Genomic DNA, 27,174 nt, shown 5'->3' with positions numbered 1-27,174 from the left:
GAATATCGAATTACTTTTTATCCAAATCTGTACAATTCATTCCATGTTCATATACTATAGCTTAACCTATTTTAATTATTTTGGTAATATAGTAGCATAATGAACTGAAGTACGTTCTATACAGACCTTCGAAAACAAAACACTAAAATAATGATCACATTTAAAAGACAGACTGCAGGGACAAACAACTGCAAAAAATATAAGTATGGCCCTGAACCAAAATAAGCAACGGATAGTTGAAAATCAGATACAGCTAAATTAGCTACCAGAGCTGCAACGGCATTCAGAGTAGACTGCTGTGATTTGATAATGGAAAAAAACCTGCTGCAAGATCTTTATTTGCCCCAGGAAAGGAGTTTAGTTGATGTTACCCTAAGCAAGCCGCTCATGCCCATAGAGAAATCAGTCTGCAAGGATGGGATGAAAACGGTCACAGCCACCCGGCTGTACAGTAAAAGCAGCACAGGGCCAGGTCTCCTGAGGGACAAAACGTTCCGTGATGGACGGGCAGCATTGCTGAGAACAGCCGGAGTCACAGCTGCTCAGGGCAACCAGATAGCCCAACAGGAGCCCACGGCCACTTAGAGAAACGGCTGCTGGGTCAAGGCAACCCCCATATCAATCCAGGCTGGGGATGAAGGGTCTGAGAGCAGCCCTGCCGAGAAGGACTTGGGGATACTGGTGGATGAAAGATTGGACATGAGCCGGCAATGTGCACTTGCAGCCCAGAAGGGCAATTGTATCCTGGGCTGCCTCACCAGCAGCGTGTCCAGCAGGTGGAGGGAGGTGATTCTGCCCCTCTGCTCTGCTCTGGTGAGACCCCACCTGCAGTTCTGTGTCCAGCTCTGGGGTCCTCAGCACAGGACACACATGGACCTGTTGGAGAGGGGCCAGAGGAGCCACAGAAATGATCCGAGGCTGGAACAGCTCTGCTGGGAGGACAGGCTGAGAGAGCTGGGGTGTTCAGCCTGGAGAAGAGAAGGCTCCAGGGAGACCTTATTGTGGTCTTTCAGTGCCCCCTTTAGATGGGGACAGCTATTTTATCAGGGCTTGTTACAATAGGACAAGGGGTGATGGTTTTAAACTAGAAGAGGGGAGATTCAGGCCAGACATGAGAAGAAATGTTTTACACTGAGGGTGGTGAAACACTGGCCCAGGTTCCCCATAGAGGTGGTGGATGCTTGAGCATCTGAGCCGCTGCTTACAACACACAGGAATCATTAGCAAACTGCAAATACATGCAGAAAACAAGATTTGCAGACTGTAAGCACACCAGTAAGCATCTGCCACATACCCGGCTGTGAATTCAAGAAAAACTGAGGCTCTAGTGTGTAACCTATACTTACATTTAAAAATCATTGTATGTGAGAGTGGATTTTGCTGTTTTTAACAGAGGTTAAGCTTATTATTCAATATTTTCTTGGGTTTAAGGGGGCAATAAGAAAAACTAAGGTACAGAGGAAACTTCAAAAGAAACCTTAGCTCTTGTATCTTCAAAATCAACTGCCTACAAACATCGAAAAGCGGCCATAGCAGTCGAGTTATCTAATAAAATTACTATTTAAATCAATGAATGCATCCAAATTCACTTTGTTAACAATAATGAAAGAAATAAACGGGAATGTAAAGAAGAGCCCTGGAACAGGCTGCCCAGGGAGGTTGTGGAGTCTCCTTCTCTGCAGACATTCAAACCCACCTGGACACATTCCTGTGTGATCTGCTCTGGTGAACCTGCTTTAGCAGGTGGGTTGGACTGGATGATCTCCAGAGGTCCCTTCCAACCCCAACTGTTCTGTTATTCTCTGAATTTAACAAAATAAAATGTTCTGAACTACAACTTTACAAAGACAGGAACACCCAACTCAGTTCTTCAACAACAGCGACAAACTTCAAATTGGGCATTACCAACACATTAATAGTATATAGGGAGACTTAAATATCTTAAATAATTGAGGGCTTAAATAATTGAGGGACTCTAACTGTATCTGCACCCCAACCCACCACCACACAATCCCAGGCCCCATCTCGTGCCAACTCCAACACTTATTAAAACCTCCAGCTCTCCCACAGTCAGCAGAAAACTAACCCGACAAAAATACATCATTTTTGGATGAGTTTTCTGGCTAAAATGGTTTAACGAAGGGCCTGACGTACTAAATAAGTGCAAGGGATAAAGCAAAAACGCACAGCTGGGCTGGAGGAACCGCAGCAGCCAGCACGAGGATCAGCTTAAGCTGCCTGGGCTGCAGCCTGAAAACGTGCTCTGGAGCAGGGATGAAAAAAACATCGCTGCTGTCACAGATTTGCTTTATGACTGAGCTATTTTCAAGTTAATCACACAGAACCACCAGTACTATTAACAAAGTTGGGGAGGTGAGTGTGATCCCAGATAAGAACAGTAGAAAACAGTACACCAGAACAAGCAGGTATCAAAACCAAGATATCCTGTTCAACATTTAACTTGCAATAAATGGCTAGGGTAACTATCAAAGTCAGTCTCAGAGAATAGCTGGGTAAAAAAACCCAGCACCTATTGACTCACTGCCAGTCAAGACAATCAGTTGCATTCCTTCTTATTCCCCGTTTCCTCAATGCACTCACATTGCTCCCACTGCAGCGGGGTTCTGGCACATGTCTGACCCCTTAGCGAGTTGATTTTACTCACTAATTTGGCAAAAAGCTAACTTGACAAAACGGCAAATGGTTCTCCACTTGCTAAGCCAGCAGAAACAACCCAGAGGACCAGGAATGCATCAGGTCAGTTCAAGGGGAGGGAAGCCTCAGGAGCTTCTCCAGAACCACAAGTTATGGAGCACAAGTGTGATGAGGAGCAGCTGAAGGACCTGGGGCTGTTTATCCTGGAGAACAAGAGGCTGAGGGGAGACCTTATCACTTGTCTGCAACTGCCTGAAAGGAGGTTGTAGCATGGAGGGGGTTGGTCTCTTCTCCTGAGTAGCAAGTGATAGGACAAGAGGAAATGGCCTCAGGTTGCGTCGAGGGAGATTTAGATTGGATATTAGGAAAAAAGTCTTCATGGAAAGGGTTGCCAGGGTTTGGAACACGCTGTCCAGGGAAGTGGTGGAGTCACCATCCCTTAAGGTGTTTAAAAGGCATTCAGATGAGGTTCTTAGGGACACGGTTTAGTGTCAGACTTAAGTTCTGATCCTGAGAGTCTCTTCCAACTGAAATGATTCTATGGTTCTATGATTACCAGCAGACGACCACGACCTGGGCTCAGGTATCTCGGCTGACCATGGTCTCACCTGCTGAGCTGCAACCTCCCCGCAGCATTCCTCTGCAAACGGCTTCTGCACCATCGTAGGATCACAGAATAGTTTGGGGTGGAAGGGACCTTCAAAGCTCATCCAGTGCCACCCCTGCCATGAGCAGGGACATCTTCACCCAGATCAGGTTGCTCATCCAGCCTGGCCTGGGATGTCTCCAGGGATGGGGCATCCACCACCTCTCTGGGCAACCTGGGCCACGGTTCCACCACCTTCAGTGTAAAAATTTCTTCCTCATGTCTGGCCTGAATCTCCTGTTTTAGTTTAAAACCATCACCCCTTGTTCTATCAACAAGGAAAGGACTGGGAGCAGCTAAATGACATTCAGGACACAAGCACCAATTTCAGGTCCTAACATGCTGAGCAACAGTGTCTCACTCTTTTTTTTCCATCACAGGATTACGCCCCATTATTTCTTGTATTTAAAATGTAAATTATTTGGGGGTGGGTTTTTTTTTCAGATAGGACTCACACCTATGGAATCTTGGTCTATATAGGTTAGTTTATTAAATTCCACAGCAAGTTGGAATCAGTAAAAATAATAAAGCAACATCCAAGCAAATTGTATTTACATTCTAACATAACACTGAGCCAAACACACATGAGGTTTGAGGCCAGCAATACAAGAAAGACAGCTGAAATTTTTCCAAGTTGAAACAGGATTTGCAACAAGTAAAAAGAAAGAAACCCAACCCACATACCTTCACTTTTGTCACCCTGGCTAAATTCAGCGTGAGGAAACACTTTGTGTAAAACCTCAAGCAGCTTAGCGAAGGTACGTTCCAAGAGTGGTCTGATCACAGGAGATAACGCATGTCCTGAAGAAGTCACGGCACGCTGGGAAGCAGGCACAATGTTCTGCATCGCATGATAAAAATCCTGCGCACTGAGAACTACTGAAGAAACATCAAGCTGTAGCTTCTGGCTGCTCACGTAAATCTGGGGATAGCGTCGTCTCAGGGCAATCAAGGCAGCCTCAGTGCAAAGTGCTTTTATGTCAGCTCCACAGTATCCTAGTGCACACAAAAACAACAAATATCTTCCATGAAACAGCACTGCTGTGCTACATAGATTTCAAACATGCCTAAAGCTAAAAACGACCAGTAACGCTTAATTATCGAGGTCCACAAAGCATCTGCTAACAGGTGTGTCAGGTCATAATCCAGGGACAGTGTTGTGTACCAAGAAATCACGTCCAGCTATTTCAAAATATAGGAGAGAAATGAATTCCACATTGAGGCTAAAGTGACTTATGTTTTCAATACACAGTGTGATGTATAGTTTATTTTCAGTCAAGGTTGTTGGTCTGTCATCCTGCTTTCTTTCTCCTTAATATTGTCTGAAGTGTGCGTGTAATTTTAACAGGCTGGCCCCTCTCCTCCTTTTTTTACTTTAATATCTCTACATGAATACATTTTTTTAATAGCAAAGTAATCTTTTTATGCCGGATGAACGTCACCGACTTTTACAGACTGAGAACATGAGCTGCACAAAGAAAAGTGTTTCATGAGCAGAATATGGAACAGATGAAATCTTTAAAAAAGCTACTGTGGACTCCTAGAAAAACATCAACTTTTGCTACCAAGGAAAGCATTTCAGACTTTTTAGAATGTCATCATTTTACTAATATAACCGAAAGAGTAGAAAAAATATTAAAAAGCATTAAAATTTTCATTTAGCCTAGCTTCATAAATATCCAGAGGTGCCTACTTATAATTGTTTAATCATCATTACTGAAAAACACAGATCTGATAATTATGAAACACTAAGAGACTTAATACCTCTGTGTCTTTCGCAGTGCTAATGGTTTGGGGTTTTTCCCAAGAGCGAGGAATTAGAATTCAAATTTTCCATCTCTCTCAGCAAGAGACATTAAACCTGCCGCTGGATTTTGTGGCACCACAGCTCCATCTTTCAAAAAGAGGTAAAATATTACCCCAGTGGGAAAACCCTTTTAGAGAATTATAGTCACTATAGGAAAAGGTGTTGCGCTGAGGATTTGCCACATAAAAGTTCACGGGTTTGCAACAAAGTGCTTATAGAAGCTAATTAATCCTTTCTTTAGTTAAATTATTCTCCGACAGTTTTTAACCAGACTTCCTCCTCCCCAACAGGCCTTTCCATTTGCACCTTTCCTGCTCTGGTTTTGCGTCGGTCCTTTGGCAGCACCAAGTCCCAAAACCGCCTCGTTCCTCTCCCTTGATCCTCTGATGTTCCTTCAGTGCTGCTCGCAGACACATTTTTACATGATGGATACAGCAAAAAGGAACAAAGCTGATTCCATACACAGTGTTGGAAAACAAAAAAGGAAGCAATTAACAGGGAAGGTAGAGAACTTGCCACCCCCATCTTTCGGATATATAAATTTGGGGGATGATAATAAGAGATACCAACTTTTCAGCTATAAAGATGACTTAAATTGGCTGAGATTTCAAATTCCACCTGAGTTTCTCATCTATACATGAAAATAATTAAAAAAACCAAATAACACAACAGATAGAAGGTCACTATAAATATCAGACTCTTTCTGCAACTTTTAAACTAAACTTTCCAAATTTAGGAAAAGGTCAGTAGCCATAACTGTGTAAACTTGATGAGCACACATTGTGACTTTCATTTTAAAAGTACGTAGCAATTCACATTCACAAGTTACCTTGAACTAAATACACGTGACATTTGAAATATGTTCAAATACATCCACTATATTAACGAATAAGCAACCAATTATTTTCAGCACTAAGGTTATATTTATGTTTTTTCACTAAACCCTATGAGGAAATCAGAATTATGCAGGCACACTCCATCAACCATGTGGAACCCGTCAGACAGCTACACATGCATCACAGAAATTAAAATCAAGGTCTTGCCTCTAAATTTTGCTTTGTTCTGTCAATATAAAGTATCACATTTCAAGTTAAATTGGTCCACTGCAAACAAAAATTGGAGGGGCGGGGGGGAAATAAGCCAAAGCTTAAATCAAAGATGTGCCACTGATATTCAGCATCTTGACTGCCTGTCACCTTAAAATTAGTATAGTATCTTTGTGACAAAATACTCAGAGCTCAGAAGCTATATCCTTTCCAATTTTTCTATTAATAAATGCTGTAAAATCACTTTCTAACAGTCATTTTAATCACCGCTTGTACATCTCCAAAGAATTGCAAAATTAGGAAATAATAGCCTGTAGCCTATTTTTAAAATTAAATTCTCAGGTGATCAGATATACAATTAGTCTCCATTTCTACTTTTCATTTCTCAGGAGCAATTACATTTGACGAGTAATAATTGGTGTCTCTTTTTGAGGGACTCTCTTGTGCATACTGTACATCTATTGCAGCAATGGGAGAACTGCAAAAATCCTCTATCTTGTGAAACATTAAAGGGCTTTTTATTTCTAAGAAGTAAATGTACACTCATTAAGGGAAGAAAAACATGAGTATTGTCAAAGTAAAATAAAATGCATCATGCCAGCAGTAAATAAACTGAATTTATTCTCGCCCAAATTGACACTAAAATATAAACCGGAGGTTCAGTGCATTTGCTTCCATTTTTGCAGCATCTCACAATGGATATTCAATTTGGCAGGCAAAATGTACTGGCATAAAACAAGTATTCTTGTCAAGCAGCTGATTTTGTTCCACCCATCACCACCACACTCTGCTGAACAATTTCAAAGTACAACTTCTAAAGAGCAGCACAGCAAACAAGTGGATTCCCAAAGAGGTTTCCAAAGAACACACTGAAATGTTAAAGCCACACTCTTCCACCTCTGCTGAGCAGGAATTATGTCCTCTTTAAAATTTGTTTTGCCTAATATCTGCCCCAAAAAACCTATAAGCTGCTATTGAACGTTTAGGTGAATGATCTTGACCACTGGTCTGATTTACGTTGCACAATTCCTACAGCTCCTCAAATGGGCTGCAAGGAAAGGGAGTCAGCAAACAACTCGGCATGATGACAGAGATGAAAAATAACTATGCTTTTTGAAATAAAATAAACTGCAAAAAACATGAACACTAATGCAAAGACCTCCTCCTCCACCGCTACATTAGGATGGGAAAGAAAACTCTAACAAGATACCATTTTTCCACAAAATGCTCCTGCAATAATAAGCACAGAATAGAGTATTTTTAACAAGCCTCTTGAGCTTCATGTGTTTGCTTCTTTACAATTCTATTTAACCCTATTTAAATAACCCTTATTACATTGTAAAATGATTCATCTGCAAGACGACAGATGGAGGAATTGACACTTTTTTAGTTGCTAATATGTTTTGTTTCCTACAAGATGGAGTGAATAGGTAACCATCTACCTACAGGAAGTTTTCCTTCAGAACAATGAAGTAAGCACAAGAGATAAGAAAGTACTTTTAAAGTTCGGGTATCTGGGGTCCATCTCCAACAAGGAGAAAAACCAGAATTAATTGTGTTTATTGAAGGTACTAATAAGCCATCAGTTAATTATGCTTATTGAAGGTACTAATAAGCCATCGGTGTGGTCTTCTGAGCAGTTCCATGCTCTCCCCAAGCTGCTTCCATTTGTTTCACATCACGGCCGCATTCAGTGAAGCGGGTTCTTTGATTCACACATACATTGAAATCTCCTAAAAGGTATGTAATCCATAACAGCTGGGACAAAAACCAACCCTCAGGAAATAGCCTAATTTTTTCCAAGTCCTGGGGCTTTTCCCTTTTAATTTCTTTCTAATTACACCCTTGGATCTTAAAGAGGAGAAGTTCTGAGTCTCACATACACCTGCTTCCCCAAAGTCATTTACTTGGGTAGTATCTCTGCAGTTTTCTTCCTTAGGATCCATATGCTTGTAGTGAAGTGTTGCCAAATTTGCTGAACTGGAGAGAGGTATAAACGACATGCAAAAAGCCTGGTGAGCCTGGGCAGCTTTTACTTGGGGAAGAGGGGGTGTAGTTTTGGGAGGTGGAAGATATTGGGTTTTTGTTTTTAAAGTAAACCTGCATACAAGAGGGAAAAGCAAATCAGTATGCACTGTATCATTACCAGAGTGCCAATGAGTCCAATTTGCAACGGCCACAAAGAAAAAGGAAAGTCTGTTTAAAGGATCGGTTGCTGCAGGTTTCACTTCCAGAAATGATGAGGCAATCTCAAGATGAAGACGATAAACCAGCCTGACTTCAGCTGTTTTAAAGAGTCCTTGTAACAGTCACAAGGTTTTAGTTGTGGATGTATGGAAATGTTTAAGTTCCAAAATGCAGAATGGAGACAATCAAGTGCACAATAGTTGGACAATAGGTAAGCCAAAGAAAATAGAAAAGGGTATTTCTTTTCATTAGCTGACTTTTCCACAGAACTGGCAAGATGCACTGAGCACAAAGAATGTCTTCTAATCAAACCTATAAGAGGCTTCCCCTACGTTCTGAACTTTTAAAATACATAATTGTGTTCTCAACACAAAGATATGGTGAATTCTCAAAGAAACAAGTGGAGTTTATCCCATTTATTCCACTCTCTCCCACTAAGCAGCACCATGTCTTTGCACAAATCAAGCAGAATTTACATGAAATGGGCTTAGCACATGCCATCTTATACCCGGCAAAGCTTAAACTGGAGTTGGCTGGATAGTTATGTTTTCTCCTCACCAGAAGATGTTGAGGTCTTTGTGCATCAAAAGCAGAGGGGATGCTGCTTCGATGAGAGATGTCCTTGTGAATGAAGAGGGTAATTCGGATGTACTGTAGCTGACTGAATGGACTGATGTTCAATTTAAAGTTCTTATTTCTCTGATGACGGATTCCAGTGCACAGATATTTGAGACTGTCCTTTTTTTGAGAACTTCAGTGTTCATCCAAGCAGATGACTGACAGATGACAAATTGTTGAGAAGAGATTGTGGTTTGTGTTTTAGGCTCATTTCCTCTGTTAAATTCACTATAAAAATATTAGGGTTTACTTCTGATTGGCTCTTAAGCAGCAGGTTTACCTTGAACAACCATCCTCCATTCAGTACAGCAGGTCTTTGGGTGCTTCAAAGGTATTTTTAATGTATTCATGCTGTGGTGCTTTTGTTGCCCCCCCTGCCTATATCTACACTTTGAGGTTGTTCTGGGCTAGCGATCTGAAAGAAAACTCATCTTCAGAAAGACTGGTTAGTTTGTTGGATTTCTGTCAGAGGAGAACATGCCAGTCAGTAAAAACAAAACAAACAATCCCATAGAAGTACTTATTTTGCTTTTTCGCTCCATAAGTAGACAGAAAAAAACCACCAAGTCTCCTTATTTCTTCTATAATATACAAATGTAATGGGAAGTCTACCTAAAGATTCCAACTCCCACTTCAATGTGCTTCTCTTTGACAGTATGCACCCTATTCTAGTGATGTTTCAAAAAGGCAATGTGACTTTATTTTCAAACGACTACTAGCTACTCATTTTTTGTTTTACTAAAACAGAAGCATATTTTGTTATTACAAATAAGTATTGTTGAAAGAAGTCCAGAAAGGTAAAAACAATATTATTTAACATTTAACAAACTTTAAAAGTATTACACAGAAGAGAAAGCATCTATAGTAAAACCATAAACATTATAACACTCACCAACACATTTTTCAGCCAGTTCTCCTAGGAAAGGATCTGACAATTTGGGGTTCCAATCCCTGGTATGGATTTGTAAAATGTGCTTTCGTGCCTGATTTTAAAAAAGAGATACAAAAATTAACAAGCCAAATCCATCTCATAATATTTCAGACAAAAATTGTATTTATTCATGTGAATATAAACTTATTTTACCTGTTTTTGACACACCACTGAGATTCATCATATAGAACTTAGAACTTAAATATCACACAAGAGCAAAGGTCTTTCCTTCTTTAATTTCATATGTAAGCAGTAATTTTTTCAGTATAACGGTTACACATTTTAATTGCTGTCTAATTGACAACATTATACATTAACTGATCAAACTTGCGTTCTATTAGGAATTATCATAACTCTATAATTTAATTTTTAATTGCTGCACTTATGATTAACAGCTTCTAATGTCAAATGCCTCACCAATTAATTTATTGCTGAGTAGCACAGTACATACACAAGAATTCCAAAACTATTTCATTGTAAAATTCTATAGAATCCAAATACGCCTATCAATATGCAAAGTAAATTTAAGTATAAAGTGATCAAATACTGTGGCTGAGTTTACAGAAGTCTACAACAAGGAACTGAAATGTTCCTGTTGCCAATATAATAATGTCTGGCTTTACATGTCCAATTTCTATGTGCTTAGCAGTCTACATGGTACTAAAGCTATTTTCTCTTACCATAACTTCTGAAATACCAATAGTTAGGGCTCATGACACAAATCCATAAAACCCCACAGTTTTTAGACAAGCAATTCAATTTAACATGAACAATTTAGCTCTGTTTAGTTTTAACTATATTCTGAAGATTCGAAGTTGTATTCAACATATGTACACAATGTGTTTTTACTAAAAGTATCTTCCTACGATTAAACACTCTTAAAAATAAGAATGCATATTTTTATTTCATAAGCTTGGTTATCAGGCATTCAAATGTTGAAGACACTAGAAATGTTTCTTAATAATCTCTTTTGTAAGTGTTACCTTTTGATCAGGCAAGTTGAAAAGAAATTCCCTGTCAAAGCGACCAGGTCTCCTGAGTGCAGGATCTATAGAATCCAATCTGTTTGTAGCACCAATTACAACTATTTCACCTCTGTTATCCAATCCATCCATGAGGGCAAGAAGAGTAGACACTATAGAGCTAAAAAGAGTTTAAAAAACAAAAAAGTATAGGGAACATGGCAGGAATCTTCACTTTTTCAACTGTGACATTCATAATTTCAAAGAAAAAAGCTAAGTTGAAAAAAATACGCAACAAAACAAACGGTTGAATAACTGTTTCAACTCTCAAAGCAAGAAGGAATCTTTTGATATAATCTATATTGTACTTAGTATCATGACTCCAGAAAAGATTACATCAAATTCAAACCTTCTCCTTTAAAATTTTTGGGCACATGAGCTCAGGAACACATTTATTGCAGCTCTGATTGTTCTCTTCCACTAACAGTGTCACCAGGCACAAGAAAGGTGCATCAAGACAAAGCCACATGTTTTCACAACCTCCTCGTCTCCCAACCCCGAAATTTCCCTCTGTCCCCCCAGCATTTGAGTGGAAGGAGATGGACACACAAATGCCACCACCTATAGAATGAAAGACACAAGTGCAGTGTCGTAGAAAGCACAGCAAAACTGAGATTGAAAGCAGCCAGGAGAAAATCCAGCCAGCAGTAAACTGCTGCAAAAAATGTTTTTTAAAAAAATGACACAATAGCAACTCAATATCACAGAATCACAGAATGTCAGGGATTGGAAGGGACCTCAAAAGATCATCCAGTCCCTGCTGGAGCAGGAACACCCAGATGAGGTTACACAGGAAGGTGTCCAGGCGGGTTTGAATGTCTGCAGAGACGGAGACTCCACAACCTCCCTGGGCAGCCTGTTCAGTGTCTGTCACCCTCATCGAGGAGAAGTTTCTTCTCACATTTAAGTGGAACCTTTTGTGTTCCAGTTTGTACCCATTACCCCTTGTCCTATCATTGCTTGTCACCAAGAAGAGCCTGGCTCCATCCTCCTGACACTCACCCTTTATATATTTGTAAACATTAACAAGGTCACCTCTCAGTCTCCTCCAAACTAAAGAGCCCCAGCTCCCTCAGCCTTTCCTCACACGGGAGATGCTCCACTCCCTTCAGCATCTTTGTTGCCCTGCGCTGGACTGTCTCCAGCAGTTCCCTGTCCTGCTGGAACTGAGGGGCCCAGAACTGGACACAATATTCCAGATGTGGTCTCACCAGGGCAGAGTAGAGGGGAAGGAGAACCTCTCTGACCTACTGACCACCCACCTTCTAATACACCCCAGGATGCCATTGGCCTTCCTGGCCACAAGGGCACAGTGCTGGCTCATGGTCATCCTGCTGTCCACCAGGACCCCCAGATCCCTTTCCCCTACACTGCTCTCTAATAGGTCTTTCCCCAACATATACTGGAACCTGGGGTTGTTTGTACCCAGATGCAGGACTCTACACTTGGTCTTGTTATATTTCATTAAATTTTTCCCCGCCCAACTCTCCAGCCTGTCCAGGTCTCTGGATGGCAGCACAGCCTCTGGAGTGTCAGCCACTCCTCCCAGCTTGGTGTCATCAGCAAACTTGCTGATAGTGCACTCTATTCCCTCACCCAAATCATTGATGAATATATTGAATAGTACTGGTCCCATCAAAACAACTCAACCTGTCCCTTCTAGCGTAAGTGTGCTTAAGCAAAAGTTAAAACCTCTCTTGGGAACTGAGTAAAATTACACTTAAGAGTTGACCAAGATAATGTAGCAGATTCCAAGATAATGGTAGCGTATGAGAAATATTACCTGTGAATCTGATCTTGTCTACTAGAACGGACTGGAGCCAAGCCATCTATTTCATCAAAAAAGATTATAGAGGGTCTCATCAAGTATGCCTAGTATGCAAAAGAAAAAAAATCACTGTTAATTCATAATTTATCTATTAACATTGAAAACAGTTTTTATTACAAAGCATTAACATGCTGAAATAATACATATACTAAGATACCTTTATTTAAAAGCGTGCAGTCTGAAAACAAAACTGAATTTTCAACTACAGAAGTGTTACGGACAAAGCACAAGACTGCATTCTCCTTTGAATAAGCAAGATGGCACCAGCGTACCAGTTTTACTGTGTGTTGGCGAGATTCAAAAGCTGAGACACCTCATACTCAGCTATAGAAAACAGTATCTTAGCTGCTCACAACCCATTTGTTTAGACAACTGTGTCTGAAAATAGGTTTTTTTGAGCAATTACATTTCGCTGCTTTATGTGACGCTCCCTTCTGTCCATCATTTGCCAAGTCAAATAAGGATACTAAAATATACACCCAACAGATGCATCCTCCTCTACATAGCATTTATCTTGAATGTGCCAGTCAAATTCAAACTTGCTGATTTAAATATTTTTACCAATTTGTACTCAAATGACTTTGTCTGCTACATCAATGGACAAGTCAAGAGACCTCTCAGTTTTCAGAGCAAGAAGAACCGTTCTCAGCATTCTTCTACTTATTCGTCTAAATATATAATATGGACAAATTCTGCCCAATCTATGGAAAATTACAGCTATTTCATTTTAATTGCAAATAATTTTGGAGGTCTAGAACACCCAAGAAAACAACATACAGAGAAATTATATGAAAAAAAATACGTATTTTCTTCTAACCTGATCAAAAAGGAGTCGAAGCTGCCGTTCGGATTCACCAACCCACTTACTGAGACAGTCTGCTCCTTTCCTCATAAAGAAAGCCACCTTTTTGTCTCCTTGACTGCATTCATTAGCTAGAGCTCTAGCTACCAAGGTTTTACCTGTTCCAGGAGGACCATAGAATAAACAGCCCCTGAAGATAAATGGATCAACACAGTCACAAACTTATTTTATGTCTCCTGAAAAACTCCAAGTCAAATTTTATAATGAAGACAGGGAGCCTGGAGAAGATTTAAGTTCTAGTATTATTATTTAGTGTATTGAACATTATTTCAAAAAATCTAATGTTTTATGCTTTCAAATCAGTAAATCTTTGCTTTGTAGAGAACATTAATCAAAGGTATATCAAGCTCCCAAAGGATTGTTAAATACCTCCTCAAACATAAAATCTTAGATAATACTTGAATCAGCTTCAATTTACTTAATGTGCACCCATTTACATCATGCATCAAGATGCCTGATTAATATTAAAACCATAATATAACATTATCAAGATTACTTCTATCAAAGAAACATCAGCATTTAGCTTGATTTAGTAAAATATTTGATAACATAATGGAAAAAAGGCAAGGTACTACTTAATACAACACTTGAGAATTCTTTGACCAAATCACAAAGTTCACCTTCCTACCACAATAAACTAGATTTTTGTAACTCTTCATCACGCTTATTACATTCTGATAGACAAGTAGGGTAGCAAACATCTAAGTCTATTCGAACTGTAAATACTTCAGGGAAAGAATACATCTCCTATATATTTAAATGAAGCATTCTTTAGAGCTTAATAAAATGAAAATACAACGAGAGTAAACACACTTACCTTGGTGGCTGAATTTTGAATTTTTCAAACACTTCTGGATAAAGAAGAGGAAACACTACCATTTCCTTAAGTGCAAGGATATGATGGCTCAATCCACCTATACTATCAAAACGCACCTTAGAAAAAGAAAAAAACCAAAGCATGTCTTGTAAAAGCTTTCCACAAAAGTACCTTTACTTACAGCATAACATATCTGAAAACAAATTACAAACATCATGGCATTGATCAAGAGGAGTTCCCTGAATTTTGACAGGGAGATTTCTCTGGATCACAAGTTAACTGCACCAGGGATGCCTGGACATCTACAGAGACCCAGCCTTAGTCGGAGAGCGTTTTTAAGCTCAGGCTCAACATAACATGTATATAGTCCAAGTACTTCTAGAAAATAGTTCAAATCTAGTAATAATTCAGCAGCTTCTGCACAAAACATACCATAAGCTAATGTTTCCTAAGCTATAAACAATTGTTCCTGCATAGACACAGCACCCAGAGAGTCAGCTCTGAGATGACCAACTCAGCTGGTCAGTACTTCAGTTTTCTACACTGCACAGCATATCCCAGCTTCTACTATTACAAGTAATCACAAACTGAATCTAAACCAAGAAATGTGGTTAGGCAATTGATATTTTGGCTTATTTACAAGATTACAGAATCACAGAATGTTAGGGATTGGAATGGACCTTGAAAGATCATCCAGTCCAATCCCCCTGCTGGAGCAGGAACACCCAGATGAGGTTACATAGGAAGGTGTCCAGGTGGCTTTGAATGTCTCCAGAGTAGGAGACTCCACAACCTCCCTGGGCAGCCTGTTCCAGTGTCTGTCACCCTCATCGAGGAGAAGTTTCTTCTCACATTTAAGTGGAACCTTTTGTGTTCCAGTTTGTACCCATTACCCCTTGTCCTATCATTGCTTGTCACCGAGAAGAGCCTGGCTCCATCCTCCTGACACTCACCCTTTAGATATCTGTAAACAGTCTCCTCTCCTCCAAGCTAAAAAGCCCCAGCTCCCTCAGCCTTTCCTCATAAGGGAGATGCTCCACTCCCTTCAGCATCTAGGTGGCTGCGCTGGACTCTCTCCAGCAGTTCCCTGTCCTTCTGGAACTGAGGGGCCCAGAACTGGACACAATATTCCAGGTGTGGTCTCACCAGGGCACAGTAGAGGGGAAGGAGAACCTCTCTGACCTACTGACCATCCGCTTTCTAATACACCCCAGGTACCATTGGCCTTCCTGGCCACAAGCGCACAGTGCTGGCTCATGGTCATCCTGCTGTTCACCAGGTCCCCCAGGTCCCTTTCCCCTACACTGCTAAGATGTACACAGCCTGTTGATTATTCAAGGCCAAAAGCAAATGCTCTGTAGTCCAAAGGAATAAACAGACAACAGCTTTGGAAAAAAAAAAAATCAAACAGATCAGTGAGCTTATTATGAAATTACTTCAACTCTAAGAAGAGGCCGTGGTGAATTCTGCTTCTGTATAATTGAGGGAAGGAAAACAAAGAGTTTTCTCAAAACCTACCGATTTATCAACAATCATAGGGTCAACATCAGCCAAACTCGCCCCAACTTTCACACGTTCTCGCAGAATTCCACTGGCTAAGTCTTCTGCTCTGAAGTTTAAAGGTAGGCACCTGTTAAACAACAAAAAAGCCCACACCAAATAAATATTGTTCTGTTTTGATCGTTTTGCTGGAATGCACAAAACAAGAGATTAAATGCCTTGTACTAGCTAAAGAGAGAATTATCCTGGATTGATAAGGTAATCAAACCAACCTTTTATTGTGGTCATTATTCTTGTTTATCTGGAAGTTCCTTAAATATAGTTTTATGCATACATACAGATATTTAAGTCTGGAGAACTAGTGTGAACAGACTATTTTAATTAAACACAAAAGATACAATATTGACCAAAAGAACAGGACACTCTCAACCGGCAGTGACAAACTGGATAATTTCAGTGTGGGAAGAAAAGTATTAACAGTACAAAGAAAATAAAATTTTTAAAAATATAGCTCCAAAGAAAGGAAATCAAAATATTTCTTGCAGATCAGCTATGACTCACATCCACCTGTTTCAGTTTCTTAGCGTATACAAAGCAGCTTTAAGCCTCTACATAGATATTACGTCAGGTGAAATACACAGATCAAGGGAGGGAGGAAGGTACCAGTAAGACACAGGTTATATCTGCAACTACATTTTTGGTGGCTGGAATTATGTCACTGGAATTCCTCAGGTGGAAGAAGAAATGGTGTGGTAGACAGGAAAAGAAAAATGAGGAAATGTTCTGGGTTTTTCTGTTTGCTTCTCCAACTAAGTATCTGTGACAGTAATATACTGATATATCTTACCGATCTTCCACTTGTAGACAACTGGTGAATAAATATAACATTAAAAATATGTGCTGGGTGTATAGAAGATACATATTGTTATACCACAGGAGGACAGAAGAATAAGAGCTGGCACTGGAAGCAAAACTGAACTAACTGGGACCAAGTAACACTAAGAATAAAAATCCATTTTAAATGAAATTGTTTGTCTTATAGCCCAACTGAACCAAATAGATATTCTTATCTTTCCAACTTTTTATCACTATTGTTAACTATCTACTCATAAGACCTCAACATCTATGTCAATACATAACCAGCAATCCTCCTATACTGTATCTGCAGGTAATCACAGGCAGAATCAAACAAGTCTGCAGAACTGATAGAACATTACAGAATGTTTTCATACCTGTTTCTTGCTCTGGCCATGCTTTTAGATTTTCTTCTTTCAAAGCGTTCTTCATCTGAAGAGGTTGTATCACTGCTGTGAATGGCATGCTTCTTTCTCCTGTTGAAGTGGCAAAATAAACATAAAACTCAGTCCTTTTTTCAGTAGGACGGCACATTTGGATTCTTCTATACAAACAAAACTGAAACAGCAAGTACAGTACTGCTCAGGTTTAAGATGCATGCAAATTTTAGTCTTATTAAGTAAGTATCAAAATAATCTGGAAGGAGAACAGCACCTTTTACTGTCACATAGATATGCAATCTCAACACAAACATTACTAGAACAGTGTATCCCTGTACGATACGTGGTCTGGTCCACGTTATCTCAGCAAGTGTGACTGAGTATTCAATCAATATGCTGTTGGAAGTTCATCAGACAGCATCTGCACTTAGGAAAACTTGCAACCGCTTCAGCCCCCTCCAACATAACAGAAATATTAATATCAAGATCTTCTTACTCAGTTTGACGCTTCTTTTTGAATATTCTTTGAAAAAAAACCTCCATATTTCCTAAAAGGTATGGTCTCTTTGTATTAGGTCATTAATTCTGAACAACCAAACAGTTTCATAAAACACCTGTACTGTAATTTAACTTCTGATCTGAATCTAAGTAAAACTACTATTTAAAGACTGCATGAACTGTTTCTTATTTTAGCCTGACAGTATTTCAGAAAAGTGAGTATTTCAGAAATAATACAGAATGTACATTACATCTCCTGTACAAAAAGGTGTTCAGCTTGACATCAGTTCAATAAAAGTTTGCTACTAGTAAAAATTCATGTACCAAACTAGCTGGTTTTTGTCAAAGCATAACATGGCCAACCAATTTTACTGTTTGATGACCACAAATTAGATACATTTTAAAACATGTCAGAGAGTATATATCATGCAATTAGGAAGAAGTTTTATGACAGTGTCCTGGCAAGAAGGGATAAAATGAGAATGAAGCAATGAGCACGCTAAAACTGAAAGGATAAAACCTTTCACACTCTATATCTTACTAGCAAGTACACGTCCTGAGATTATCCAACAAAATGTCATATGCAGTTAAAGCAAAAAAGCCCCAAACTCTTCAAAATTAAACTTTTTTTCTCTATTACACAGAAACGTACAAAACCATAAGATTCCACTTTTATTTTATATATTAGTCAGATTTTTTTCCTATGCCATCAAAAAAAGAATCACAGCTGACACCAGCATTCATTTGCTTGGATTCTGTTCATGGCCAGATTTATCTTTTTGAAGTTTTGAGTATGTTTTTTTTTAAAAAAATGTAGTAAGCTCTGATCTCAACTATTTTGTTAAATAAAGGCTATCAACAGTTTCCAAGACAACTTGTTGTATATCAGACTTGGATAGATAAGAGTCAAAAATGATGCTCGGTAAATATTTTATTAAATTGTTAGTATTATTTGGATGAAATTTGAATGGGAAGAAAAACAAATTTAAACACAAAATATACATTCTTACAGAAAAAGCTACAGCGTGCAATGTCCAACTCTCTTTCCAGTACTTGCAGCACACCTGTTTCCATTCTTTTTATCACAAAGCTTCTACTGGGATTACGAAATGCTATGAATTCACTTTTGTATGCTGATCAGAATCTGAACCTAAGATACAATTCAAGACCCACGCACGTGCGTGAATGAAGCGTACAGCTCACTCAAGAATGTTTTGAAAATCAAAAGCTAATGGAAACATACTGAAGGCAAACAACTATGTACGAGACAACTGACATTTACCTGATGTGGCTTCTTCTCGCAGGAGATCTGTGAATATCAAACAGTGCGTTTTCCCTCTTTTTTTGATGAGCTGGCACTGTGTAAGAGAAGTTACAGGTTTGTAATATCATTTACAAAAGAATAAGAAACTAATCTAAATGCAGCGCAAAAGTGCTAGATCATTGTTTTATCAATTCTGTTATCACAGTGGTTTCTCCAAAAGCTCAAATTAAGAAAAGAACTGGGGGGTGCAAGGAAATCACACCTCTTATGCTCTGCATTTCACTACCACCGTACTTGGCTCAATATAGTCACGGGAATTTCACCCTCAGCCTCCTGAAATCATCACAGCTGTGGCTATAATGGCACAGAATGTGACTTGTCTAGGGTACCAGCATTTTTAGTTTGTTTGCAGGACATGAAATTCCATACAGAAACCTCTGCGCAGCTGCTAATGCAAGATATCTTGAAACTCCTCTTGACAAATAAACCACAGTATTTGACTATCAGAGTCTTAATTTCAAAGTTGCCTTAAGATACACCACACTACAAATACCACTGTAATCTACACCAGATATGCACAGAATACATTATTGTAAAGAGAAGTATTAAGAGGTTCAAAACCAAGAGACACTACTCTGAATCCTATAGGGATCATGGAGGGCATTTCCTATGAGGAGCAGCTCAGTGACTTTGGGTTTGTCTAATTTTGACTAAAGGAGGCTGAGGAGTGACCTCATTGCTCTCTACAGCTTCCTGAGGAGGGGACATGGAGAGTTTGGTGTTGAGCTCTTCTCTCTGGGATCCAGTGATAAAACACATGGGAATTGTTCGAAGCTGCACCAGGGGAGGTTTAGATTGGACATCAGGAAGCGTTTCTTTACCAAAAGGGTGGTCAAACACTGGAACAGGCTCCTAGAGAGGTGGCCGATGTCTCAAACCTGTCAGTGTTTAAGAGGCGTTTGGACAATGCCCTTAATAACGTGCTTCAACTTTTGGTCAGTGCTGCAGTGGTCAGGCAGTTGGACTAGATGATCATTGCAGGTCCCTTCCAACTGAAATAATCTCAATTTCTCATCTAGTCAAAAAGTGGTAACTGCTGCTATGCAGTTTATCTATGAATCAGACTTACCACTCAAGAGGAGAAGCAAGCAAAACAGGAACTATTTTTTCTATGTAGTTATCTAATTGATCAGATGGCTTTCTGATTTCAACTTCTGTCAACTATTTCTTGACCAAAACCCCATTCACCTCCACCCCAGAGCCCAGCACGTGACAGTACTTTCAAAGTCAGATGAGACGACACAATGCCACCACCACTGACAAACTGACAGATGGTGTCTCAGTGGTCACATTGACAAGGTGAACAAAACCAGAGGTGAGAGGAAAGGCAGAGGAACCCTGTCAGGGATGAGGAGCAGCCATCCAACCTCTCCCTTCCCAACCCCATGGTATTCTTGGAGGTCAGAAGAGCAGAACTACATGAGCACTGTCTGACTCCTCACCTATTGGAGGGGCCTGGTACCTTTCCACAGTTTTTCTCTGTCGGAGATTATATGGCCGATCGTTTTCTTCTCCCTCAGCCTCTTCTACTTCTATATCTCCATCTTCTTCCTGAGACTCTGTTGGGGAGCACAAAATATTATCAGAATACTTCTACTTGATGCCAGAACTATCTTCATCCTAAAAACTAACAGTTTAGTGGGCACTGAGAATTATTCCCCTCCTAATAATTAAAATTAATTGGCAAATCACTGGAAATTTGAAGATCAAGATAAATCTACAGCACATTGTCAAACTTCCTTCTAGTTTCCCACAGAAGGTCTGGAAAAGTAACAGAAAGAAAAATAAATGTAGTCAAATTAGTTTTAGTTGTAAAGCAATTCGAGTATCACTTCTACTCACTACCTTTTTTCCTTCAATAATTATCTTTCAAAATAAAAATACTTCTTCTCACTCTTTTCCCATAGGAGCCTCAGAAAAATCACATATTTGACACAGCATGAAAATAAATACAACTTTACAATTCACAATATAATTTTTACACAAAGCAAATAAACACACTGTATAAAGGTACCAACTAGGTCCATCTATTACCAGGATCAGTATTTCCACCCTCAGAATTAAGACTCCCTTCTTATTATTTGGGACAGACCACACCTCCTACAGTAGTTCCAGTTCAAAACTGAGATACACTATGCTGGATCCTGTTTGGATCCCCAAGGTTTGTGTCTGATTTCTTAAGGAAGCCAAGCATATCGTTGATTATGCCCAAGTTAGCTGTAATTCCTTCTTTCTTGATACTTTTTGAACCCACTGACCAGTTTCATCCATGTTTTTAAAGGAAGGTAAAATTTCAAATACAGCTGTGTGTCTACAAGCCTTATAAAACACAGTGGATGGACAGAAAACAGATACTTTAATTAATACCTTCCCGTAAGGAAGGATGCAGAACTGACTATTACACATTCTTTCTGGTAACTGCCACCCAGCATATGACAAACAGCGACTCAGAACATGTATAGTTGTAGACTACACACATCACGTCCTGGCTTCCACCAGAAGATTGTTACAGGGAATGTAAGAAGAGGTCCAACTACTTAGTGTTACAGAAAACAGGAGTAAGGGAATATGGTATATAGACATTTAGAAACCAGGCTTTGTTCTCCTACTTTCAGATAAATTTGCTTTTAAGAAAACTATGTAGAGATTAGTAAAACTTCTCCTCCATCTAAAAAGAAGGAATCCTTTAGTGATCCTTCAGATCCAAAATTAAATTACTTTCTGTAGTGCAATACGCTGCTATCTTATGTTGAGGACAGCTTTGTTTTGTAAGTATTTCAGACAAACCCTTACTATTCTTTACAACACCCACCTTCTTCTTCCCCTTCAGTGGACACTTCATGGTGGTTCTGAATCCCATAGCTATTTCTCCTCAGTGTTTTCCTTCTTCTTTTCACTCGAGAATACATATCCATGTTTTCCTGGAAGAAAATCCACATACACTCCCATCAGTACTGTCCCATGTCACTCAGTGTTAGTCCACAGCTCATTAAGCAATATGCCACACAATCTTTAGCCCCCAGGTCTTTTCCCAACAGAGGCCTCCACACGGAGGCTACAAAAACAGTCTCACTTAATAGATGGTAAAATAAGTCTCTCAGATAGTACTTAGTCCATCTAATCCATCGTTAACATCAGTACCAAGTTGGTTTAGGGAACGAAGCAGATGACAGGCCCTGTTTTCAGACTGGCAGGACATGCTTTAAACCAAAGGAGAACCAAACCAGGACATCACAAGAGGATGGCAGTCAAAATCCATCCATAGATAAAACATGATTTAGTATTTATCTGTGAATTCTGTTCTGAATTTGAGTTTGAGATTTTAACGTTACCCATGGACGAGGTTCTGCAACCTTTTGACAAAGTTACAGATAAATGTATGGAGACTGCAAAACCAGCCATACTCCCCCTTGATATTACTTGTAGCCAAGATCTGAGACATTGTGCACTTACAAATTCTGTGTCTGTCCACATTCGTAGCCGCTCTACTTCCCCAGACCGCCTGTTTCTCCTGATGTTAATATTATCCATTTCCTGTAGGACAGCTTCAGCAGTGCTAGAATACATGCAATAGTTAACATATAAAAAAATTCACTCTTAAAACAGCAGACATGCATAACCTTTTACACAGCATCCAATGACTTAACATAACTAATTGTACAGTCTGTTATGGTTATTCCAAGGTCTACAAGTCAACTAATATACAAATGAATTAAAATCTGAATTTTTTAGAATAGCTACTTGAATCTATCAATTAACTACAAAATCAACCATAACAAAGAAAACTGAAATATGAACCTAGAATATAAACTAAGGAGTATGCAAAAGAAGAAATGCTGATGCTATTCAAACATGGGGTTAAAATTATCCGGTAACATTTAAAAGAAAAAATTATTCAGTGTAAATTGTAGTATATAAATTTGTAACTGCTTAGATGTCAGATCAGTTGTCAAATAAGATTAAGTTTGCAGAATAAGAAAGTAAAGCTTTTTACCTACATCATTATAATATTGGGAAAGCAATTAATGCCTCCACCCCATAAGCTTTACAGCTTCTTACCCCGGCCTCACAAAGACGCTAATACATAAAGGATTTTTTAACTGTTACATCAGTAACACCTAGAATTTCATCATTCATTATTTGACCTCACTACCATTTCTCATCTACTACTTCATTAGTCTACATTTTCAGTCTCTGAAGTATTTGTAAACAGATGTCAAAACAATGGTGGTGTATAAATAACAACCTTGGCTGAGCTGCTTCAGAAGAAAACAACAGAGTATTTGCCAGGCCAAGTCAATTATTTGGCCACCTGTCCTGAGCACCAAGTTTCTGCTCTCTAGGGCAATTATGGTACATTTCCACCGGAATTCTACTATAACTGTATAATAATTGTAAAAAGGCAGAAATTTTCACCTCCTTTCTTTAACGCTGTTTAGAAGTAAATGTAAATGGTGAAATGCTGCCTATAAGTCAATGCAAGTTCTGGTGACAGAAGTTAGTAGAGTTGAGATTTCATTATGAGCATCCCCTTAAATTTCAAACGATTCTAAAATATCTGTGATGTGTGATATGACCCCTCCAAGTAAAATCATGCTATAGTTTGCTGTCAAATAAAACAGGATTGGAGGGGACGTGGAAAAGTCCATCTGCTCTGCCAGGCCAGAACAAACTACACAACACCTAAATCATTCCTGACAGAAGTTTATCCAACCTGTTCTTAAAACCCTCCAGTGATTATGGGACACATTGTTATCAGTATAAGTTCATATACAGACTTCAGTACCATGATCTTATCAAATTACAATCTTCATGGTAGACTTTTTCCTATTGTTGATGAGGAAGAGGGAGATTCGACTGCAACTAGAAAAATAAATGTAACTCAATATAAATTTGTAAACTGATACCAAGTAGTTATTGAGCAAATTGAAAAAGAAAATCAAATTAAAGATTCAACAGAATACATTTAACAATAAATAACATACTTGGCAGTTAAGTGTTTATGTTTAAATAATTTTTCAAGCACTAGAGCAAGCAGTCTCTCACAGATGTGACTATTAAAACTCATTTTATAGGTGGGAAAATCAAGACATATTAAGTGTCCTATCCACGGTCACATAGAAATAGTATTTCACTAAAAGTATTTCTGGCTCCCATTCCTGTGCTTTGACCAGTCTGTGCCTCCCTCTCTGACCCACTTTGTTCGCACAGTAAATGTCAAAAAGTGACACCCACCCTATGTGAATTACTAACAAATGGTAAAAAAAAGCAGCTGCAAACTTGATATTTTATGATCCAAATCATACAAAAAATCTAGAAAGCTTCCACCCATTGTTGCTAATCCCCAATTTACATCACGTTTAGAGTATCGTACATAAACAGGTTACTAAGAGACAAGCTAGGGTGTGGATTTACAGCACGTTGGCCAACACACGCAACTTCACCCAGGTGTAAACACAAAGTAGCTTACACCTCGATGAAAGGCTGGGGAGCTGCTTTGCATTTAGAGCGTGGCTCAGAGAGGCGGTTCCAGCACAGGACCAGCCTGCCGCTCACAGCACCACCCAGCTCGTCCCAGATCACACGTTCCCACAGCCAAACAAACAGACAGCATTGGAAAAATATCATTTAAATGCTTTGCGAATACAACCGAGGCATCCCCACATACCTGTTTACTAGCTGGTCAAACAATAAACTCTGATTCAAAGTTTCAAATCTGTTTTTCCTGGACCGACAACTTTTTCTGACTTCTATATCTCCATTTATGCAAGCATGGTCCCCATCTCCCTTTTTTTCCCCTCGAAGGGGATGGCTTTTGAGAGCTAAGAGAAATTTGTATTACTACTTCAAAATGCAGGAAACAACATTTTCACAAACAAGAATTTATAAGAGAACACTTAGCAAGAAAAATAAAGCAGAAGTTATTACAGAGCACAGTATGAGCACTCTTACATTCACTAAAGAAATCTATTTTTTAAATTCCTATCAAAGTTGTTTTACAGGCTATTTCTTCAGACTTGAGCTTGTTTCTTTACATGAAAATCTTATTCTATGATGAAAATTTGGCAGGCAAATATGCATTTCATATTTTTAAGTTCAATACTAAAATGCACACTTGGCCCACAGTTTCAATTCTTTCCTCTTTCAAATACAGCACCAAAGCTCAGATACAACACATTGATTTCACAAGCAAATCTGCATCAGCTACTCTGTACAGTGCCAAATAAAAAGGGATCCCCCTTCCGACTGGTCCTTAGGCACGACAATAAATAATAAAAATACCAAACACACTTAATGGATTAACGTTTGCACAGGGTCAGCACAGAACTAAACAAGATAGAACTGATGAAAAAGGGACATGAAATATAAAAAAAGTGGTTTTAGCTGAGATATGCAATGAGATGACAAGTTGGAAGGGTTTAAGCATATAGGAGAAGTGTTCAAGGTAGCAGGAGCTACAGACAAGGCAGGTCTCTAGAACGCAATAGTAGATTTAACTAACATGAAGAACCACAGAAGGCCAAATCTCAAATGAGCAGAGTAAGTAAATTAAAGAGACCAGCTGGAAGTTCATAACAGGAAATTTGGGAAATAAGGAAAACATCAAGATCATGGCTAAGAGGTCTGAACTGAGAATTGAATTTCATCTCAGAATGTTCCCCATGTCCACGGAGAGCACCCAAGATGTTAACAGAAGAAAACTGAGCGAAAACAGTAACTTTTCTGGTCAAAATGGTCAGAGTAATCAGTCAAGTTATTAAAAATACATGCAACTGAAAATCAGTGAAAAAAGAATTGTTAAATGTAGAAGTAGATACAGCAAGGTCTGCTGTTAGACACTTACATAAGCTACGTCCATTTGGTAGTGTAGCACCAGGCTGAGAAGTTAACCTAGGAAACAATGATATCAGACACACAAATCATGTTAACGCTCCCCAGCCAAGCAGGAGTTACACAATGAAAATAGAACTTTAAACACAGAATGTTACATGACACACTATGACTTCAAAACCTTGGTGACATGTAGGCCTCTGAAGAGCCTGCCTCATGTCCAACACCGGAATGAGGACAAAACTGTCCAATTATCAATTGTATGAATCCCCTCAATTACCTAAACATCTCTTTGATTAATCCCCCCAATGTTCCCTCTACTATGAATTCTCCCCCTAAGTTTCAGAATAGGATTTTGATATAGCTCTTCTAGGCAATTACAATTGAAAGACTCTGGATAAACTAGTAGAAGCACAAAAAGTTTGTACTCCCAGAAAAAGAATAAATTTAATAAAACTGCCAACTCAGGTGAATGGGATTAATTTATGCCAGGTGTACTTCAAATGAGTAAAAAATATTTTCATGCTCTCTATCCATTGGGTCTTTTCAATATCTTTTTAAATTAACTTCCAGGAAAATTAACTCCTATTACTTCATATTCTAACACAAAAACAGAATCCAGAGTTTTCTGCCACTTTACTGCATAAGCCGTTGTTTCTTCACTCACTTTTTATCTTTACAAAATTCAAAATATTATGCTTTATTAGACATGATTTTACTGAAAGATGACTTGGAATACGAGTAAACCAAAACTCTACAACCACTAACAGAATGTTAAAATTGGCCAACATTGCTCTGCAAAAAACCAAAATAAATCAGGCAGAAGGAAAGAGAGTATTTTTTAAATCTCTCTTCTACCCTGAGAAACACAAAGTACTTCATGGACAAGTGAACTCTATATAGCACACGTGAGTTCTGGATAGGGACAAACTCCTTGTTCTCAAGCTAGAAAACTAAAATTAGTTTGATGGGAAAAAGAAAAATCAAGGGAAATCTTAAAAATTCCAAATGCAATCTGAGCTTGAACATGATCAAGAGTTCAACAGACTACAAAGAGTTCAACTCGGAGGCACAGAAGATGTGGCTTTGCTATTACTTTCCTAAGAAATGCATAACAAATCCTTATAAAACAGAGGTAATCTAAGAATTATTCAATAGATTCATCAACGATTTGGATGAGGGAATAGAGTGTATTATCAGCAAGTTTGCTGATGACACCAAGCTGGGAGGAGTGGCTGACACGCCAGAGGCTGTGCTGCCATCCAGAGACCTGGACAGGCTGGAGAGTTGGGCATGGAAAATTTAATGAAATATAACAATAGAAAGTGCAGAGTCTTGCATCTGGGCAGGAACAACTCCAAGTTCCA

The 27,174-nt window shown here is 39.0% G+C and overlaps 1 protein-coding gene across 2 annotated transcripts in view; it reads right to left on the bottom strand.

The window, feature by feature from the left end:
* ATAD2B (ATPase family AAA domain containing 2B) overlaps positions 1-27,174 on the bottom strand; it is an 89,202-nt gene that overhangs the window by 40,325 nt on the left and 21,703 nt on the right. For both annotated transcript variants that reach the window (XM_080342360.1, XM_080342361.1), the window contains exons 3-16: positions 25,821-25,867; positions 24,645-24,798; positions 22,430-22,532; positions 21,789-21,897; positions 20,419-20,535; positions 18,935-19,010; positions 17,152-17,250; positions 15,938-16,049; positions 14,420-14,535; positions 13,558-13,732; positions 12,696-12,784; positions 10,874-11,033; positions 9,852-9,942; positions 3,986-4,297 (exon numbers count right to left, since the gene is read on the bottom strand). In XM_080342360.1, coding sequence (XP_080198486.1) covers positions 3,986-4,297; positions 9,852-9,942; positions 10,874-11,033; positions 12,696-12,784; positions 13,558-13,732; positions 14,420-14,535; positions 15,938-16,049; positions 17,152-17,250; positions 18,935-19,010; positions 20,419-20,535; positions 21,789-21,897; positions 22,430-22,532; positions 24,645-24,798; positions 25,821-25,867 — 1,760 coding nt within the window. The remainder of the gene's footprint in view (positions 1-3,985; positions 4,298-9,851; positions 9,943-10,873; positions 11,034-12,695; positions 12,785-13,557; positions 13,733-14,419; positions 14,536-15,937; positions 16,050-17,151; positions 17,251-18,934; positions 19,011-20,418; positions 20,536-21,788; positions 21,898-22,429; positions 22,533-24,644; positions 24,799-25,820; positions 25,868-27,174) is intronic.

The sequence above is a fragment of the Nesoenas mayeri genome, assembly GCF_963082525.1.
Source record: "Nesoenas mayeri genome assembly, chromosome: 3".
Lineage (NCBI taxonomy): Eukaryota > Metazoa > Chordata > Aves > Columbiformes > Columbidae > Nesoenas > Nesoenas mayeri.
Note: the sequence above shows the minus strand (reverse complement) of the source record. Positions and strands in the feature narration are given on the sequence as shown.